Source organism: Lates calcarifer, unplaced genomic scaffold (genome assembly GCF_001640805.2).
Source record: "Lates calcarifer isolate ASB-BC8 unplaced genomic scaffold, TLL_Latcal_v3 _unitig_896_quiver_1060, whole genome shotgun sequence".
Taxonomy (NCBI): Eukaryota; Metazoa; Chordata; class Actinopteri; family Centropomidae; genus Lates; species Lates calcarifer.
In genome coordinates, this window is record NW_026118078.1 from 15533 (window position 1) to 37976 (window position 22444).

General features: G+C 40.8%; 1 protein-coding gene across 1 annotated transcript; it reads left to right on the forward strand.

Annotated features, from left to right (window-relative positions):
- Window positions 1–361: 361 nt before the first annotated feature.
- LOC108880329 (disheveled-associated activator of morphogenesis 1-like) lies at window positions 362–22435 on the forward strand (the record flags this gene model as incomplete). The annotated part of the gene is given in 24 exon segments (XM_051069384.1): window positions 362–1153; window positions 10245–10459; window positions 10566–10655; window positions 10905–10976; window positions 11669–11763; window positions 11875–12094; window positions 12961–13074; window positions 13441–13551; window positions 14078–14181; window positions 14327–14393; window positions 14633–14750; window positions 14866–15004; window positions 15391–15449; window positions 15656–15843; window positions 16010–16273; window positions 17305–17412; window positions 17769–17866; window positions 18968–19052; window positions 19452–19558; window positions 21004–21092; window positions 21317–21357; window positions 21360–21487; window positions 21774–21881; window positions 22375–22435. Coding segments are annotated over 23 exon segments (2649 nt in total), but the record flags the coding sequence as incomplete, so codon positions are not given.
- Window positions 22436–22444: the final 9 nt, after the last annotated feature.

A 22444-nucleotide genomic window follows, 5' to 3' on the forward strand; every position in this document is an offset into this window, starting at 1 on the left:
TAGAAAAGACCTGATTTATTTTCAGCACACACACAGAGGGGGATATTCACTGAGTTTGAATAAAAGTGTATTAGATACCCCAACCTTTAAACCCCACCTTTGGATTCAAAAACATCTTTGCAAAGTTCCTGTTAGACAGTGTGATCATGTGAGAGCAGGTTGCTGAGGTAACAGTGCTAATGAGGGAGGTCAAAGTTAGTAAAACAGGTCCTGGATCAGCAACAGCAGGTGTGATACTATCAACAGCTGAAAAATCTCATCTTCTGATGTAATAAGACAGTATCTAAACAGCCCACCCCCCACCCCCACCCTCTCTCTCTCTCTCTCTCTCTCTCTCTCTTTCACACACACACACACAAACACACAGACACACATACAATGCAGTGGGTGAGGTTTGGGTGTGAGTGAGTGCCTCCACCAGGAATGCGGTCGTGTGTGTTTGACTGTACACTCTCGCCCAGGCTTATCTGTCAGTTTCTCTGCATGTCTCGCCTGACAGACACCGAAAGAGACTCTGATAAACTCTCACGATCACGTCAGAAAATGGAAAAAGGGAAAAGGAGAATACAGAGGTAGAGAGACGCGAGAACGGGCACCGTGTGGATACATGAAGCGAGTGTCAGAGCACCTGTTCCTGGACACCTGACAGACTTCCAGGAAATCCCTCACTGAATCAGTTCTTAGAGACTTTTCTCTCTTTCTCTCTGGTGGATTTTGTATTCATCCAGATTCTAACTCAGTGAACTTTGTGTGGATTATGGCTGTGGACTGACTGAACATTTGAATTCAAACTCTAGATCTACTGCAGGTGCTGCTTTACCTTTCAGATTCGTATCTTGTTTTTACTTTCGTTGCCAAATTTTCACTTTAAGAAGTTAAATCTGTGTCTGTCAAGTTGAGGCTTCGGCATCACTCTTGGACTTTTTATTCCCTGGATGAATACTGTCTCTGTATATCATGTGTACAAAGATATTCTCAGGAGATATTCTGTGATCGAGCGCGTTATGATGTTGGAATGACATCAGAGTTTCTGCTAAGGTGACAACAGAGAGAACGATCTCACCACAGATTTTACATCTGACTCCTGACTGATGCTACACACACTGCTGGAGCTGAACATGGTATCTCACTGCACCAGAAGTGAACCCCAAAGGTAAGAAACCCATGATGATCCACTCACTATCACATCACAGCTCTGAACAAAAATCAAAACAACTTTCCATTTTAATATTTTTGTTCCATTTTGGTAACAACTAACAATACACACTGCAAATGTAATGTCATAGACATAGTTTCCCAGTTCCTACTTGTACTTGAATGTAGGTTCAGTGGATGAAGGACTGTAGGGAGTTTCACAGGGTATTTAGAGGAAACAGCATTTATTTGATTTGTAAATACTGTCTACCTACTGGGTACAGTTCTGGGAATCAAAACTAAAGTTTGGGAAAAATGGTGTCATCAACACTGACATTCTGCAAACCCAAAGAACACAAGCTGTGAGGATACATCACCAATATGCAGTGGTCTAGCACAAAAAGAATAATAATGAACGCAAGAGTTGTATTACACTGCTGTACTCCAGCATTGGTGAGTAACTCTTCAACAAGCCTCTGCCTGAGTTTCCAGAGAGTCTCCCCTTTTTATCTTATTGTGCCCCTGACATCAATACACCATAATTATTTTATAGGTTCTCCAGAATATCAGTGTTGTCAACTTTTTAGAGTTTGTTGTTGTTTTCCAGTACTGTTCCCCACACAGTACTGTACAGGGTACAGTGCTTACAAGAAAAGTGTGAGTACACTCTGTTTTTTTTTTTTTCTTGTTCTCTTCCACTGTACCTACATTTCAGTACCAGTAGGAATTGGTAACTATCTCATCAATACCTCATTCATACAAAGAAATTACTCAGTAAATCATAGGGTGTAGTTTGACTAAAACATAACAACATTCACATAGCTATGTAATGAATGCTCCCTTGGTAATAGTCAGTGGTTCATGAAAACCAACAGAAACTAAAAAGGACTGTGACCTTGGTTGCTAATGTTTTGCTGGCCTTTGAAACTGGACAGATTCTCTATCTGGGGCAACTATTTGAAGTTCAAATAACATGTACATAGGTTTGCTGATGCAGGTTCAGTTTGTGGCGTTACTGTTTGGTCATTGCTAACAAGCTAGTTCTTCGTAGATTCAGATTAGCTTTATTATTTCTGATTAGAGAGTCACGTCATTGGATTGCTGTCAGCCAAGCTCCATGTGGCACAAAACAAAACCCCTGCCATAACAAACCGAGTCAAACTGCAGATCTGAGGCTCAGAGAGAACGGAGCGAGTGTGAGTGAGACACTACATTGAAATGATCTGGTATGATGTGTTCAGAAGTACGACATTTTTTTTTTTTAGCTTGAGTAAAGGAGAATGTTTAAATAAACAGAAGAAAAAATCCCTCAGTTGTTCATTTCCCCACAGCTAAAAACAGCAGCAGCGTATGCAAATGCAGTGGCCCAGTGCTCTCCAACAGGTAGTAGCTTTATACCTAAAACTGAGACATACTGAACTGAGTCTCTCCATTTAAGGGCCTGTTGTACTGGATGGGCCTCTAGACAGTTGAATGCTGTCCTGACTCATCTGGGCCATAACAAAGAGGAAATGTAAGTGTACAAGTCATTTTTTAATGACAACTCAAAATATGTAAAGCATGACGTATGAAGTCAGCAGTCACTGGTGAAGTGTGGGTGCTATGTAACCCACATGTGTACTGAGCAAAGGATAATCTAAACACAATCAAACCAGACAAAAGTAATGTGGGTGCCTGTGAGACATCTGAAAGAGGAGGAGCCATCTTGGATGTGAGCACTCCACAGCAGGTGAAAGCGGTTCCTCAGTTAGATGGAACAGCCCAGTAATCAGGGAGGACCTTAAAGCCTGGTCAAGTTCATTTTATTTATATACACAAGAGAGTACACCATACTCTTTATATCATTGTATTTGAGAGAGAGACCAGTTCCCAGTTCCCACCATGAGCAGCGTCAGGTGACAGTGGAGAGGGAAAACGTCCTTTTAAAGAGGGAAGCAGAGGTGGTCCAAAACAGGTACTATCATATGTGGCCCACCTTCGTCTCAGGCTGGCTCTCTTGAGGTTACCTGGCTTCACTGAGCCGTCCTCAGTGACCTGTATCACTATCAGCTGGCTCCAGTCCAGCTGTTAGCGTGCTCACGTGAAAGAGGTGAAGTTGTTGATTACAAACAACATCAACAGAATAAATGAAGTGTTTAATGTGAGGTCAGTTGGGTTATATGGCATATAAAGAATATGATCATAACATTAACCAGAACAGAACAAGAAACATTTTCCAGATGTTAAAGTAAGTGCAGTACTTCTTGTATATTCCTTTTGTACAGAATGCTTTTTTGTATGATGATAAACAAAGGCCAACTACAGACCAGTCACTTTGAATATATGATGCACTGCACATACAAACAACAATATGGTAAACTGTTGCCACAGCAGAGAGGAGAGGAACAGTGGTTAGTCTGAAATGAAGGTTGCATATATAATTATAGAACATATTTAACAGTGTGTGGTTTATTTTTCTGATAAAAGACAACAGAGGGTTTGGTTTGTGAGTGTCCTCATTGAATTATGAGCTACAGTGAGACAATAAGAGAGTGAAAGCATCAACAAGCAGCAGCTGACATTGGGCGAGAGGCAGGGCTCATCCTGCATAGATCACCAGTCTATCACAGAGCTGACACATAGAGACAAACAACCATTCACACTCACATTCACACCTAAGGACAGTTTAGAGTCACCAATGAACCTGCATGAGTTTGGACAGTGGGAGGAAGCTGGAGAACCACACAGTCACAGGGAGAGCATGTAAACTCCACACAGATCAGCCCTGGAAGAACCTGAACCTTCTCGCTGTGAACATTTCTTGCGTACATTTTCATACAGAAAAAATTCACAGTGCTCACATGCCACTTTAACCTATGGTGAGAAGTAGAACAGTGAGCTAACACAGGAGTTCAAAGTGTTGAGTTCAACTTGTGGAAACCAACTGCATTGGTTGTGCTCATTGTTGCTGTAACACTTTATTCTCACTCGACACATTTTCATGATCTAAAACCCAAACAGAATAAAATGCTCCATATAAACACCTCAGTCAGAGTAAAGAGGACTGACTGAAGCTGCAGAGAGGCAGTTTAACTACGGTCTGGGTTGGTCCTCAAGCTACACATCAGTCAGTCAGAGTGTTGTTCAGTGTGGTGGGTCATCAGGAGGCAGACTGGTGGTTCACAGGAGGAGCATCAACACACATTCACACTGAGAAAGAACAAGCTTAGACAAACATTTACTGACTGAATTGTCCTTGAGTGAGACAATGAATCCTCTACAGCTACAGAGCTGCTGTTCTGTCGCTGACACTGACCTTTGACCCCCATGCAGAGGAGGGGCTAGAGAAAACACAGGCATCAATAAAGTATTGATTAAACCCTGTAAACTCTGGGCTGAGTGGTTGATCTGAGTATCAGGATGAATTATAACGCTGCCATCAATCTATACACAGAATGAACACACGCACAGTGCTGATCATTATTAGAGTCCTGCAGCAACCACTGACATGCTGTTACATAAAAAACATTTAGCCTACGTGACTGAAGCAAGGACACAGCCTCAGCCTCTGTACTGTAAAACATACATGGACACCGGCCACAAGAGTTCCTTTAATTTGTGTATTTATTGTTCATAGGGATTTTGTATGGCAATGTCTGCCAGTGGTGAAATGTATTAAGTATATTCACTTATGTATTGTACTTTTTTTTTCATCCTGACTTCAATACACTTCAAAGGACAGTATTATATTTTTATCCATCTATCTGACAGCTGATGACCATATACAGTATGACATTGGTGTAACAGTAGAAAATGAAAATAATCTTAACTCGGGGTCCACTTACTGGCTTTTTTGACCACAGCTCATAGTCCACATCAGCAGACCACCTGTTATCATTAGACTGAAGTTCCATGCTTTAGACCATGTGATGACAACTGAGCCAACTCAGTGAGAATTAAGCACCCTGTATCTGCTGATGAGCGCAGTGGCATGCTGTTGAAATCTCCAGAAACAGGAACAGTTTACAGCCAAAACATACAGAAAGTCATTGAAATTAGCTCCACCTGAAGCTACACCATTGTAACGTCTGATCATATACATGTCAGTGAACACACTGGCAGCAGCCGTTCTGCTGGATAATGAACAATTTTAGTTAAAGCTGCTATAGCCAGTATTTGAATGTTAGCAATGGATCAAATGTAATGATCCATTGTGGGCTCACACAGACCTCAGCTCTGCTGCTGTTACAACCCACTACATTCAGTCTGATGAACCCACTGTTTACTACATGCTCAGCACCAAACAGCAGATAGGCAGAACGAGTGATTAGCTGGTGAACATGTGGGTTTAGCATATAGCACCTAAAGAGACACAAGGGTTTTGAGTGCAAACCAGAGCTATAAAAGGAGAGTGAATACTGGACTTCTCTTGGAGACACACATGATTCCAAATGGATGTTAATAATGCTTGTTTGCCACCACATTAGCTATTGTCATGGCTAACTGTCAAAAAAAAAATCCAGTGATGGAAGAAATATTCAGATCCTTTAGTTCAGTAAAAGCACCAATACAGCAATGTAAAAATACTCCATTACAAGTAAATGTTCTGCATCAAACAGCCTACTTCAGTAAAAGTATGTGAGTATTAGCAGTAAAATGTAGTTAAAGTATTAACAGCTGTGTCTCAGGAGGTAGAGCAGATCGCCCACTGATCAGGATCACTGATCCTAAAAGCTCATCCTATCATCCACTGTGTAAAATCTTAGTCCTAAAACTAACTACTAACCAAAGCTGTCAAATAAAAGTAGTGGAGTAGAAGAATGAAGTAGTAGAAAATGAAAATGCTCAAGTAAAGTACATGTACTTCAAAACTGAACTTTAACCAAACTGTTATTGTATTCATTTTTGGGGTGTTCTGCCTTTATCAGACAGGACAATGGAGAGAGACAGGAAATGCAGGGAGACAGAGCAGGGGTCTGGCCGGATCAGGAGTCAAACCAGGGACTTGCTGCTCAGGGCACTGAGGTCCATGTGGTACACACCCTAACCATTTGGCCATTGTATCACACACAACTAGAACCAAAGTTAAAATCAAAAGGCCACTGATGCACCATGGGAATGTACATTCTGAATTAATATCACATCCATGCGTGTTTCTGGACACAACTAACTAAAAGCAAACCACAGAAAGAACTAACTAAGGCAAATACCAAATAATGGTCTACATGAAGGAAATATTCAGAAAATTCAGGTACTCAAGACAAATAATAAAATAATAAGCTAATAGAGAGCTCCCACAGCTTCATTATCTGAATAAGGCAGTTAATATGTATCATTTTCAGTCTGTACTTCTACTATTCTCATGTGATCTAATGTCGTCTGTTCTGTGCTTTCAACCAAAGGCCAAATGATCAACTCAGGCAAGAAGCTGACAGAAAGAAAAAGCTGTTTAAAGGGGAAAAAAGGGACACTTGGACTGAAGACACTGGGTGAGAGTCAGGGTTCACCCTGTACAGATCACCAGTCTATCACAGAGCTCTGACGTGTAGAGACAGACGACCATTCACACTCACATTCTCACCTATGGGCAATTTAGAGTCACTAATTAATCTAATGCATGTGTTTGTTCTGTGGGAGGAAGCCAGAGAGAACCCACACAGGCACAGGGAGAACATGCAAACTCCACACAGAGAAGGGGCTCGAACCCAGAACCTTCTTACTGTGCTAACCACTGCACCACTGTGCCACCTGGACTGAAAACCAGTTTAAGAGAAAAATATTTAACAGTCACACTTTATAGTGTCTGACTGTTCTCCACATTTTCTCTCCAGTGTTGTATGAGTTGGTTTTTGTGAGTAAGTGGTCCACAGGTTACAGTTAGAGCTTCAGAGCTAAAAAAAAAAAAAAAAAATTTAAAAAAAAATGGTTTCTTCAGCTTTAGATCACAGGTCAAATCAGTTTCACTGAGAATACTGACTAATCTGAGCTGATGAAGCATCACTTCCCACTGTCCCTGATCAGCACAGCTTCCTCTTGCTGAGGGTGTGTCTCTGCCTGTCTGTCTGTCTGTCTGTCTGTCAGCTCAGCATGCCTCACATTACAGCTCTGCTGCTCCTGTACCACCTGTCGGCCCAGTCCAGCCTTAACACCAACCTGTTCTACACAGGTGGCATCAGTGTCAGCTCCTAACTCACTGACAGAGGAGCCAATCATCATCATCTCTCCCTGTATACACCAAACTGGCATCAGTGTCAAGAGCAGAAAGCAGAGTGATGATGGTCAGGAGGACCGTGTTTCTAACTAGCTACAGCTTCTATTCAGCATGTTATACACTTTGCATTGTTCTGTTTGTTTGTTTGTTTTTTGTTTGTCTTTTTTTTTTTTTTAATGAAGCCTCTACGCTTCAGTATCTTAACATTTCAGCTTCTGCTTCTTTTGCATTCAGTTCCATGCCTTAGGCTTGATTCTACAAGAGTTTAAAAAGAGGCCTCAAAGTCCCGGCTAATGTGATCCACTCATTTATTTAAGAGCACTTAGAGTGTATAGAGTACATACTAATGGTTATACCAGTCGTTTTGTGAATGAGGTGGTTGATTGTAAGAGCTAGTGGGAATTTCCCAATCACAAGGGAAGCACATGACTGCAACACCTGAGAACGGGCTCACATCCACAGCCCCACCAGTAGCTTGTCTTAGGCAACAAAGGCACTTTGATTAAGAATCTTTTCTGTTTTAAACCAGACCAGGATCTTTCTCTAACCTGAACCAGGATCTGTGAGAGTCTAAACAGAACCAGAAAACAGTTTCATAAAGCTGCAGTCACTACAGGTGGATAGTGCTGCACTATCCCTTGTCCCTACCATTAGATACGACTCACAGGAGCGTACATAGAGTGGCTGTGTCGTTGTGGTAATAATAACAAACAGCTGGTTAAGGTTGTGGAACGGTCATGGACAAAAGAAATAAGGTCGACTTTCAGTTATAAATGGAAGCAAACAACAGCCTCCTGTCATGGGAATCTTCTGTTCAGTAAAGCACAGAGTCAACGGTTGTCTTTCTGTAGGTTTAATTCTTACATATGCAAACGGACCCACTGTACTCCTCAAGCATGAGACGCACAATGAGTACCGAGTACAATAGATTACAGGTTAAATGGAAAAGAAGCAAGGTAAAGTCTGGAGACGAAAAGGAAAACATCTTCTGGAGGCTACACAACAGTGCAGCTCTGAGAGAAAGGTGTCAGAGATTACACAGCTTTGCAGCCCTGTATCAGGCCCCGTCCTTGATGGGGTGAGGTGCCCTGTGAGCTTATTGATGTGGAAAAGTACTGAGCATATCATATTTTATAAGGCACAATTATACAAGTACAGATTATTAATACAGATCATTAATAAATCACAATTATCATGAATCATTTGAGAATTTCCAATACACTCCAGAGTGAAAGTCCTGTGTTTAATCGACCCAGCTGTCCATTAGTTTCCTACAGAGTATTTGTTGTTGCAGTTTAGTTGAAAAACATATATAGAAAAGCATATTCTGTCTCATCAGCACTTGCTCTCTGACTGTGCGAGGACCTGAGTATGTAGCTGTTACAACTACACTGAAACTATTTTCTGTGGTTCAACATACCAAAGTGCTGTTTCTGTCATAAATCACATCCTTCAATAAATGACTAAACACAGGACTGTGATGTAAGTGCACCGGGCCACACCTCATGACTCGTTAACTGCGTGAACACAAACTGTTCCAGTTGTGGCTTGTTAATCACACCCAAATGACTGAATGAGTGTCGGTCTGTGTTGGTGTTAAAGGATAGGTGCAGCCTGTGCACAATGCTAGAAACATGGATATGGGTGTGCAAGCCAAAAAGAAATGAATGCTCAGTCAGTCATAACTGATTATGAAGAAACAGGAACTACTTAACAAGTGTTTGTGTGTGTGTTTGTGGTTGTTAAGATTGCTGTGGATATTAGTTCAAGCTCTGTGTTCTGTTGCTGGAGATCTTTTCATCCTGCAATACCAGTGTTAACTGGATCAACACACTAACAATTTAACTAACCAGTAGTATGTCCAGATATGGTGCCAGACACAAGGTCAGGGGAACATGGATGTGCTCAGCATCGATGTATTGTTTTATTTTTGTTTTTAAATTGTACAAATGAACAGATCAACCATTCAAACTGAACAACAGGACAGATGACCTCAGACAAAGAGAAAAAAGGGTTTGTTTATCTATCAGCATGGGGACAACACGTTGACATAATGCAATCCCTAGCCCCTTACTCTAACCTTAACTATCACAACTGAATGCCTCACCCTGTCCCTTATACTAACCCTAACTGAAACCTAATTCTAACCCTAACCCTAACACTAAAACCAAGTCTCAGACGTCAGTTTTGATCCCCACAAAGATTGTGAGTCCCCATTGGCTGTGTAGCAGGAATTATACTCATGCTCTCCTTATTATTAACCCAAAATAATTAGATACATTTACTGTTCATACTTCAATATATGTTCAATATGTGTGTAATCTAAGTCTGAAAACATGACTTTTTAAAAATAATGTGTTGAATTATTATCATATTGTATTTCTATCTCAGCCACAGTATACAGTGCAAACTTAATGGGATATTATGAGTTCTGTGGAGACCCATTCAGTCCCAGTGTATTTATATCACAGCACCTGTATACAGTACAAACTCCTGCTGTGACTACAGTCATCATGACATGGTCTCACTTTCATTGCATCTATACATGAATGATAAATTGTAAAGTTGCCGAAAGGTCAGCAGTTGCCATTGGTTTTCACAGCAATAGTATGTATTTTCTTCAGAAAATGATTCTTTAATTATCAGTTACATTATCAGAGTATTAGCAGTCTGAAGCAGTAACAGGAAATGACATGCATTATGTGTCAAACTAACTTTAAAGACAAACGTAAAGGACTTTTTTCTAAAGATTTACTTTTATTTTACTTTATTTGCTCTCCCAGATTTTACATCACTGTCAGCAGCTCCTCAACACTGCAGCTCCCCAACACTGCATTCAAACGTCATTTGATCAGATCTCTGACGATGGGAACAAGGAATAACTAACAACATATTTCATTGCTCCTTTTCATCTTACCAGCCTGTCCTTGTGGTGAGGTCCCTGCTGTAACCATGGCATCCTGGGTGAAGCAGCAGGAGCGTGGCCTGTCCTCTCTATTTTCTTGCTGCTTCAGAGGAAATGACCAACCAGAGATCACCTACTGCCATGAAAACATTGACAACATGGCTGTGCTGGAGCCCACCCTGCCCATGCCCCCCCTTCAAGAGCTGGACTCCAGGTTTGCTGAGCTGGTGGTGAGTACCAGACCGGAGTCTAGAGTTCCTGTTCTGCACCACGTGTCTTCAGCAGCTTTCTTCTCATCACCCTCATCCCCCTTCCATCCATTCTGTCTTTTTCTAGGATGAATTGGACCTTACAGAGGAGCACAGAGCTGCCATGTTTTCTCTGCCAGCAGAGAAAAAATGGCAGATCTACTGTAGTAAGAAAATGGTAAGAAACTATAAGTACAACAGTTAACTTCTCTCCCAACAGTTTACACTTAATGTATAGTGAGTTCTGCTTTTCTTGGCTAAGAGTTCCCACCACTTCAGAGCTGAGTATTCTTCAAATACATTGCCTAACATGTTGTCATGGCTTAAATGGCTTAATAGGCAACAGATGACACACGGACCTGTCGTCCAGTATATATAAGTATATTCCTAACTGTTACCTGTGTGTCTCTTCATATGTGTTCTTCAGGAGGCAGAGGAGAATAAAGGAGCTACCAGCTGGCCAGAGTTTTATATTGACCAGCTCAGGACCATGGCTACTGTAAGTCACACACATCTGTTTTCATCCTGCAATTCCAAGTTTATTCACAGACAAAGCTTGGCAGTTTTTACTTCATCAGTAATTTCCTTCATAAAATTAGGAGACATCAATGATTATTAGTGAAATATAACTGTGAATTTCTCACCCACTTGTGGTGGTATCAAAAACCATATCAAACTCATTCCATTAGAATAATTTTGCACAGGGGCCTTCCAGGTTGATGATTTCTTTTAACATACTAATGTAGAAATTTAGTTGTAGTTAGGAGCAGCTTAGACAACACTCTTTCCATTATTGGCCCTGAATGACTACGTAACCTACACTGATCAGCCACAACATTAAAACCATTGACAGGTGAAGTATCATCTCATTACAATAGAATGTTCTGCTGAGTTCAGGTTTTCATCTAGATGGTAATTTGACATGTACTGTACTGTTGGGGGTGGGGCTGTCATTAGGGAGTGCTTCTGCCATGAGGTGTGTGTGCTTGGTCTGTAGCAATATTGAGTTGGTGGTATGTGTGGTGGTATAAATGCTAGAACCCAAGGTTTCTCAGGAGAATATTGTATTGTAATGGAATAATCAATGTTATTCTCTCCACCTGTCAGTGGCCCAAATGTTATGGCTGATCAGTATATTTGGAATGGTGAAAAGCTGTGTGGTATTATTGTGTTTAACCCTTCTGTTTCCAGAGGAAGACTCTGCTGGCACTGGAGGATGAAGAAGATCAGGGAAGACAAAAGGTGGTAGAAGGTCTGAAAACAGCACTGAGGACACAACCAATGAGGTACAATTCTTACTCAAAATGAGATTTCACAAAGCCCTGCTTCATTTTCTCCTGCACTCCAGCGACCTAAAGAATAACCGCTTCCTGCCATTTATGATCGATCTCCCTCAGATTCGTGACACGATTCATTGACTTGGATGGCCTGTCTTGTATCCTGAATTTCCTCAAGTCAATGGACTACGAGACTACTGAGTCTCAGATCCACACCTCACTGATCGGCTGCATCAAAGCTCTAATGAACAACTCTCAGGGTAGAGCTCATGTCCTGGGTCACACTGAGAGCATCAACATCATCGCGCAAAGTCTCGCCACTGAAAACATCAAGACAAAGGTACAAAGACTACTTTTAGAAGCTGAGGGAGCTGGTGGACACAGGTGCTTCGTTACACACTGCTTGTGTATGTGCATTTACACCTTCATACACATATGCTGTAAGCCTGAACAGGATACACACTATCATACACATTCTTCTCCTTGACGTAGATCATGATGGTTTTCATTTAACTTTTGGGAGCTGGCATTGTTCATTGTGCTGATCTCTTTTTTTTTTTCATTTGTATGCAGCTGTTGTTGTCTCATTTTGTTTTGCAGTAAAAGGAATGTTGCATAAAAAGACAGAGTTATGGATGTCACCTGGGAAAAGATAGAAACACTGTACAGCAAAGACAGAAACCTATAACAAGAGATGACAGAACTACATAGCACACATAGCAGTTGCAATAGCAGGTTAAGTTACAGGAGGAACAAAGATGGAAGTAAAACACAAAAACAACTGTAACTGGCCTGTTCCTCAAAGTTGCACCAGGTTGGGCAAATGGCACAGAGAATGAGGCTGATATTGTGAATCAGCTGGATCAGGCAGGAGAGAAGACCAGCCAGCAAATTATCAGCCAGTTTACCAAAAGAACAGACAGGTATCAGATCTGGTCACTGATGATTATTCAACCATGTGTCTATATAGAAACAGGTGTGAGCTTCTCCAGAATCTGACTGGATGGTAAGATGATAAAATAGCCTCTGTGACTAAAGGTTGGGCAGGAAACTGATGGTCATGAGGATGATGTCCCAGAGTCAGTGAAAAGTTAGATTTTTATAACTGTTTTCTAAAGCTGAGTATTTCTGATCAAACATGTACTTGGCCCTGTAAAATCAACAGGTCCCAGTAGTTTGTAATCGACCTTTCTTCTCTCTTCTCAGGTTGCAGTGTTAGAGATCCTCGGCGCAGTATGTTTGGTGCCAGGGGGCCACAAGAAAGTACTAGAAGCTATGCTGCACTACCAGAAATTCGCCTCAGAGAGAACTCGCTTTCAGGTCTGCTTTTGTTTTCTGCATTTTTGAGTTGAACTGATGAACCTTGTCCTCAGCTGTGCTGCCTCTGTGGCACTGTGTATTTGACTGTTTCTAAACATGCAGCCTACAGACCTGGGGACCGTGGTCATACATGTCAAGTATTTTTGGTTCATTGATATTAATGCAGGGTTGGTGAGATAGACATACTGACAGACTGACTGAGAGTGACTGGCACCATTAAGGTTGGAGTCTCCAAACAGACAACAGGGAGAGAACGTTGAAGCCAAGCTGGTGTCAAACAAACATCAAGAAGAGAACCATGAGCACTGCTCAGTATGAGTGTGATTTCTGATGGTGGAACCTGAGTATTTCCTGTTTTGTGCGCAGAACCTGCTGACAGACTTGGATAGATCCACTGGCCGCTACAGAGATGAAGTCAGTCTGAAGACTGCCATCATGTCCTTCATCAACGCTGTGCTCAGTCAGGGAGCAGGAGCGGTGAGTAACAGTCCATCTGTGAACCATCACTTTATCATGGACTTAGTTTATGATTCTGTGTCTTTCCCATCCATCCTCTCAAAAGATAAGGCAGGTGTTATTCTATATTTTTCATAAATAGACCAAAACCAACAATGTGTCGTCTGTCTGTTGACACTCTCTGACTTCTCTGTCCTGTCTGTGGCTATAAGCCCCAGGCCTATTGGTTCCTACTGAAGATGTAAATCTTGGAAAATGGCCGACAGACAGTCTTTCATATTGCATATATTTAGTATTTGTTTCCTGGTAAAACATCTTTGTTCTTTAATTCTTGCGGACTGATGCTGCTACCTGATGTTTTCTGCTGGTGTTTGAGTTTCCACACTCAAACATTATTTCAGCTGCTTTGACTTAAATTACTGTTCATCTACCTAAAGCAACTACTTTCCCAAATTTACTCCATCTTTGATCGTTGATTTGCCTTTTGTCTTTTCATATTGTATGACAAAATAAGACGGATATGTGTGCATGTGTGTGTTTTCCACAGACCAGTCTGGAGTTCCGCATCCATTTGCGCTACGAGTTCCTGATGTTGGGCATCCAGCCAGTCATTGACAAACTACGTTCCCATGAAAACGCCACCCTGGACAGGTAAACCAGGTGCACGAAGCTGTGCAAGAATTCTGAAACTTAATGTACCAAACAGCAACAGGTCAGGGGGAGTCATTATTTACTTGAACATACTGTGAGTTTAAATAGCTCAGTGAGCATATTGGTGGATTTCGTTGTCTTCCAGACATCTGGACTTCTTTGAGATATTGAGGAATGAAGATGAACTTGCGATTTCCAAACGCTTTGATGTTGTAAGTTATTCAGACAAATCTTTACACTGTCCAAACACTTCAGTAAATAACTCATTAACACATGCTTGTTATTGAAAATTTGAAAATGATACACAGCTAAAGAGTGGTGGATTCCAGTGTTCATTTATAATAAAACACATGTACCTCATACCAGCACATCATCAGCATTACATTTCTTTTTGATGTCAAATGTGTGTGTTTGTGTGATGTGTTCTGTGTCTTTTGATACACTGCCTCAGGTCCATATAGAAACTAAGAGTGCCAGTCAGATGTTTGAGCTGATCAAGAAGAATCTGAACCACACTGAAGCGTACCCTCACCTCCTGTCTGCACTGCAGCACTGTCTCATGATGCCATGTGAGACTGACAGGCTGTCTGCCTGCCTAAAATTTACTCATTAATTTTATTTATTTTTTTTAATGACTGTTAAAACAGTCTATGACAGTGTCAGTTTATCTCTGTTTGTCTGCAGATAAGCAGAGCAGTACCACACTTCAGTACTGGGTGCTGTTGGACCGGATCATTCAGCAGCTGGTTCTGCAGACAGACAAAGGTGAAAACCCTGATTTTGCTCCACTGGAGGACTTCAACGTTAAAAAGATTGTGCGCATGTAAGTTTAAAGGTTCCTAATTTTGGGGTATGAGTATTTGTGCTGCAAACTCAAAAGAGAATGGAGCTGACAGAAAGGTTGTGGTAACTCAGGTAACCACTCTACAACTGTGGTGAACAGAAAAGCACAAAACCTCCAACTTTGAGGTGGATGGACTACAGCAGCAGTAGACCACGTCAGGTTTCACTCCTGTCAGCCAAGAACAGAAACCTGAGGCTGCAGTGAACACACACTCACCAAAACTGATCTAATCAGAACCAGAACAAAAACTAATTGTGTTTAAATGGTGCTATACCATAAATTATGTTAATTTAAAACAAATTTAAGACTCCAGTCTCCAAAAAAAAAACCTGCATGCCTGTGTGTGTGTTTGTATTTGCCTATAGGCTCGTCAAGGAGAACGAGGTCAAACAATGGAAAGAACAAGCTGATAAAATGAGAAAAGGTAAGTAGACACATGTGCACCATGTACTACATTAACATGTATAAACATAATACAGCATATAAATTGTGATCATACATTTTTTTAAATGAATGAAACTAAAAACTGTTTTAATGTTTGATTCTTACAGTTTGACGTTGTGCTAGCTTGATCAGCTAGGATGATCAAATGATTAGTGATTGTTTCTCGCTGTCTCCTCTTCTCTGCAGACCATCAGAACTTACAGCAGCGTTTGGAAAAGAAAGAGAGGGAGTGTGAGGCCAAGAACAAGGAGAAAGAAGATATGATGGCGATGCTGAACAAGATGAAAGACAAGCTGGAGCGAGAGATCAACGATCACAAGCAAGCCAAACTACAAGTGGCCGAACTGTCTGCACGGCTGCAGCAGCTCAGCTCTGTATGTTCACTAACACGAGATACATTTGTCTGTGAGCAGAAATGACCCTGATCAGTTTCTTTTTGTGTGATAGTATGATAAAGTGTATATCTACAGGCTGATTTTTTTTTTTTAAATGTTCTGACATTTGCATCACACTGATCATCTGTGTCTTGGTCATCTTCAGAATCAGACCTCCAGTGTTCCAGGAGGACCTCCTGTGACCTCCGCTGGTTTGGTTTCTCCTGGTATCGTCCCGTCCATTCCATCTCTTCCTCCTCCTCCTCCTCCTCCACCACCCCCTCCTCCCCCGGGGGCCCCGCCAGCTTTCGGCATGGCTCCGTTAGCTCCACCTCTTCCTCCAGGAGCTCCGCTCGGAGCTGCCCGCAAGAAGAATATTCCTCAGCCATCCAACCCGATGAAGTCATTCAACTGGAGCAAACTGCCTGAGGTACGCCTATGCCTTGTTCACACCTGCATCTTGGATGATCCAATCACAAGTGGGCAGCTGTAGGTAGTTTGTTCACACATGGCTTTACACTGTGTCTCCACATGTGATCTGACCTTTGTATATAGATAAACATTACATCATTTCTGTGTGCAAAGACCAAATACGTTCTTTTTTCTACTACTGTTACTTTTAATGTAAATCAGGATTAAGGCCTCTAGTTTCACAGCAGTGTGGTGCAGCAAATGCGTGAAGAAACTAATTAAAAATAATGAGCTGTCAGGGTTGTCCCCCCATGTCAATCATGTCAAACTACAGATATCATGAGCCTTATCACAGCGTAACACAGCTTTAGACCCATCAGCCTCCACACAAACAAATAATATCTACCTGAATCCATCTGAAGAGAAGCATTTGCTGAGTCAGTTCAATTCAATCACAACAGAAGTTATCTCAAGGCACTTTTCATATAGAGCAGGTTTATTCTGACTCAGTCACTGGAGTATTAAATGTGAATTGATCCACAGCAGGAAATCAGAGTCAGATTCAGAATGGCCTTTATTGTCATTGTAGGTGCATACAGCGAAGTTAAAACTGCCACTCTGTGGTGCAAAAATACAAACACAGGGAGCAGAATACAAGCAAGCAGCTCAATGATAAAATTGAATAAATAATAGAATAAATAAAATGTAATAATAATAATAATAAAATAAAAGCTACCCAAATATTCCCACCATGAGCAGCACTAGGCGACAGAGGAGAGGTTGTATACACTCAGAATCAGCCAGGCAGCATGAAGTGTGTCAGGACAGCAACTCACACTGACCTGAACCTCCCCATAAACTACACAGGTGCCAGTCATTAGGTACTGACTGTGGGGAGGAGCTACCTGATCCTTAGTCAGTGAATAGCAAAACAGCAGAAGCAGTAAAACAACTGTAAGATGACATGATGATGAAACATCAAGTAAAAGGTTTGAATTGTATTGTAAATTAAGATTACAGATTCACAAACTGTATTATTGTTTGTTTCAGAACAAGACAGAAGGAACCATATGGAAAGAAATCGACGATCTCGAGGTGTTCAAGGTCCTGGATCTAGAGGAGTTCCAGAAGACCTTCTCAGCTTACCAAAAGCCACAAGTAAGACACAAGTAACACACAACATCCCTACCACGCCTTCAGCTACATCCTCATTTTCTCTTTTGCCTTTTACTTTATGTTCATTAATTCTTTGTCTCATTGGCATGTCCATCCATTCATGTATGTTTTGATTTATTGTTTCATTGTGTCACAGATACTGAGTGAAGCCAAACTGTGCATGTTCTGTTGAATTTGTTTTCAGTATACGTATTCTCTGATGCTCACTTTTCATTATTTAAAACAGTTCTCACAGGATAATGATGTCATTATGATTTAACTGTCGAGTTCCCGATCCTGACTTGGCAGAGCTGTGTTATAATGTACTGTGTTTTGTGTTTTTACCTTTGTATGAACAGAAGGATGCTGAGGATGATCACACTTTCACTAAGAAAGTCAAGGAACTGTCAGTGATCGATGGTCGCCGCGCACAGAACTGTAACATCCTGCTCTCACGGTCAGTGTGTGTATGAATGAGAGAAACAGCCACAAGGAAATTAGAGTCGTAGGTTCACAATAACCTGCTACATTGTCATCAGTTATTGGTCATCATAAACCTGCCTTACTTTCCCATGGGTGTTCACCTCATTGTTTTCTGTTGTTAATTAATGCTAACTTTATGAGTCGCCTCAGTCTACCATTATATCTGGTGTCTGTGAGGTCAGGTGACCGTGAGCCAACAGTGACTCCTCTGTACACCTTCACATTTGACGAGGAGCTTCAGGTTCAGTCCACTTGGATGGACAGCTGTGTTCACTGTGGGGCCAACATTTTAGAGGAACAGTAGAAACACAGGAATAACACTGAACTGTTTGTGGCAGTTGTCATAATTCTGAAGTCAAATTATACCAACAACAGCAGTTTACGTTTATATTCATTCTGCAGTTTGCAGGATGACCACCACTCGACGTGGTTAATTATTCTTTCTTAAGGTGCTGGAAGCATCAAAAAGAAAAAGATCTCCACACAGTTAGATCCATGCAGTGTTTTCACTGAGAAAACACTGATCTGCTTGATTTATCAAAGTACTGGTGTTCACAAAAAAAATTCTCATGGTCATAAAGGCCAAAGAAATAATAATTTACTTCATTCATTTACTTTAATTCATCTAGTAAATGAGTAAGACTTGTGTTTGTGTGAATGGAGCATTAGATGTGACAAGGTAACATTTATTGAAGTTTATATGAGCCTTGTATTTATACAGTTGATTTATGAAGAATCATGCAAATATTTTTATGTATTATAATTTTTTTTTTCAGGGCTAAATATTTTTGATGGAGGCTGAGATTTGTCCCACAGGCAACTATTTGTTCACCACTGGCATTGGTTTTTTGTTTGTTTGTTTGTTTGTTTTTGTCTGTGTGTTTTTTTAATGGGCGTCACATGAGGTGATTGATTTGTTCAGCATATCCTTTTTTTCTGGTTATTTCATTATCTGTGTGTCCTTGTCACAGGTGGTAATGATCGAGTCAAATATGAACACTGTCATTGATAATTTATAATACGCCCACAAACACGTATGATATGAAAAAATAGAATCTAACTATGTGTGTTACAGACTGAAGCTGACCAATGAGGAGATCCGTCATGCCATCCTGACCATGGATGAACAGGAGGACTTACCTAAAGACATGCTGGAGCAGGTGCCAAGACATACACATTCAAAGACAGACACAAGACACATGCTCCATGTCCATTACTTAACACAGCACTGTGAGAAATACAGTAGCAAAGAGGGAGGGGGGGTTCAGGGTTCTGACTGTAAAAGGAAACTTCATTTTTCTCATGGACAATGCACCATGTATGGAAAATGTACTATATCACAAAATATACTAATATTATAATATAAAATGACGGTGGAAAGATTTTAACAGCTGTATTTACTATTGGGATCAACTCAGCAACTATGATGAATGTTTCTAATGGAAACATGGGAACATCTGATCTAGTTTAGGCTCCATGTGTTTGATAATTGATAACAGAAAGAACTTTTGAAATGAAATGCACTTCTGATCATTTTTGTATGATGTGTGTTTTTGAAGCTTCTGAAGTTTGTTCCAGAGAAGAGTGACATTGAGCTGTTAGAGGAACACAAGCACGAGCTGGACCGCATGGCCAGATCAGACCGCTTCCTGTACGACATGAGCAGGTACACGCCAAAAAACTGCTGATTGGTTGTTTCTCTGCGGCTGGTCCCTCCTCCTGTTGAGTAGTATGACTGAGCCTGTCATAGCTCTGTCCGAAACCACATGTCAAAGCTTATATCTGTTCATCTGTTCACACAGTATTATCTGAGACCTTTTATTTAATGACTCTCCACACTGATAAACCAGAAGACCAGAGATGATAGGACTGACAGGTGCCACTAAGCTTCATCAAATGGAAAATGGACTTCTAGTCGTGTTGACCACTCAAAGTGCTTCACAGCTCACGTTCACCCAGTCACACACATTTATACAGTGCTTGTTCTATGTATGCGTTTATAGAGCACTCTGTCACATTCGTGTGACTTGACTGGGGTTGCAACAGGGTGGAAAATGTCTGGTTAATTTCCAGAAACTTTCTAGAAACTTGCCATGGAAAGTTAAGCCAGGGAATTCTGGAAATATTGAATTAGAAATTAGAATTGAATTAGAAATAAAATATTTGGGGTAATTTATACAAACTGTATCATATACAAACAGAAATATAAAGCTGTTGTTTTGTCATAAGCAGACATGCTGCAAACAACAAAAAACACGAATGTTGAATAAAATAATATATATATATTATATATAAACATATAACATGGTGTTAGCTAGCTTCTGATTTACCAGCTTGCCAGATCAAATATATTTACCCTCTAATATGATCCAAACTGAGTTGACAGGATGTGGGTCTGTGGTCTCAGATGCAGTAGTGTAGATTCTAGAAAAGATCTGTGCATGTGATGGAGGAATGACCAGAGCAGGGGAGAAATTCAACTCAGTTTAAAGTCTGGTTGTTTTAACCAAGATTACACTGCAAGATGTTTTTTTTTTTTTTTTTTTTTCTAACTTCATTTAAGTTGCAGTTTTCCAGTTTATTCCTCTTGGTTCCCTTTACTTCCCAGATGTTCCTGTTGATTCCCATAGAAGGTTTCCAATTTTGAAAATGGCAATCTTATTCTCAACACACAATCATTTCATGCAGTTTTCATATGAACAACAGAATGCCTTCTGGAGGAGACAGTCTGAAAATGTGAGCTTTTGCTTCCATATTTAAACAAGTTACACACCTCATACAAACACAACCTGACTGTTAGAGTAGGTGAAGACCTCAGTTACTTTTTAAGACAGTAGCACTGCTGAGCAGTAGTGAAGAGGCCAAAGGTAAGAGAGCTACTGTCTTTCCATCTTATATTGTATGGTTGTTCTTACTCAGTACTTAACCGTTATGTATTAATTACACAGATGGTTTATGTAGCATCAACAGAAAAAAATCTAATACATTACTGATTAGTTAGTTCCTTTAAATGAGGATTACCATTGAATGATATACAAACTATTCCTCCATCTCTTCCTGCTGTCAGGGACTCAATCCACTCACAGTTTTTCTATGTGTGTCCACATCCAGAATCAACCACTATCAACAGAGACTCCAGGCTCTCTACTTCAAGAAGAAGTTTGCTGAGAGAGTGGCTGAGGTCAAACCTAAAATCAAAGGTACCATTCTCTATTCCAAAGGGTCATTAGTTTACACTGATGAACCTGACTGCCTAAACTTGAACCTCAATCATGTGTTACTGACATGAATGAATACATTTCTCTCTTTAAGTTTCATTAAGTACTGTTTTGCATCCTCTGCTGAAGACATGATGAGATATTAAATATTACGGTTTTGACCTGAGTGCTGTGTGTGAACATCCCTCCTCTCTCTGTGGTTTCAGCTCTGTGTCTTGCGTCCAGTGAGGTGGTTACAGAGTGGGATTGCTGCGTCAACTCCTCGAGGTGGTTCTGGCCTTTGGGAACTATATGAACAAAGGACAAAGGGGAAATGCCTATGGATTTAAAGTGTCCAGTCTCAACAAGATAGCTGACACCAAGTCAAGCATAGACAAGTACAGTTCTCTACAAAGCTTTCTACATCATAGGCTTTGTTCACAGAAGACATTTTGACATGTGGATTAGGAAAAGGTATCTGATGAATGACGGCTGAATTTTGTCCTGGTTATTGTTCATGCTGGTTCACAGAGCCATTTTAATGCTAACAGTAACAACTGAACTTTTCCTACCACGACAAGTCCAAATGTCTCCTGGGCAAAAAGTCAAACTCTATCTTTTAAAAACCACTGAGAAGTGATAAATGATTGAATGCGGTGTGGTGTATGTGATGTGTGTTTGTAGGAACATCACTCTGCTCCACTACATGATCACTGTGCTGGAGAAGAAGTATCCAAAGGTGGCAGCTTTCAGTGAGGAGCTGCAGAATGTACCAGAAGCTGCTAAAGTCAAGTAAGAATAAACTAACATGCAGACACTGTGGCAGTGGCTGTTGAGGTAACACATGCAGAAGTTAGTTCTTTGAAATAGTTTTGTTTTCAATGTATTTTAGCCAGGTTATGTAAACTGTATGTACACAGATCAGCCATAACATTATGACCACTGGTGGATGAAGTGAATAACATTGATCATCTCGTTATAACACAATGTTCTGCTGAGGAACCTTTGGTCCTTTTGATTCATTTGGACGTTACTTTGTCACGTACCACCACCCTACATATTGTAACAACCAAGCACACACCCCTCCAATGGCAGCAACACTCCCCAATGTCAGGGGCCTCCCCTGCAGGATAATGCTCCCACCACAGCACAAAAACTGCTCATGGTGTATATATCTATATATGTGTGTGTGTGTGTGTGTGTGTGTGTGTGTCAGTCACAAACAAATGAAAAAAAAAAACCCAGTACCATGCCATGTCTCTCTGTCACTGTCTCCTTTTTCTAGTCTGACAGAGTTGGAGAAGGACATTGGCAGTCTCAGATCTAGCCTAAACAGCGTTGAGATGGTGAGTGAG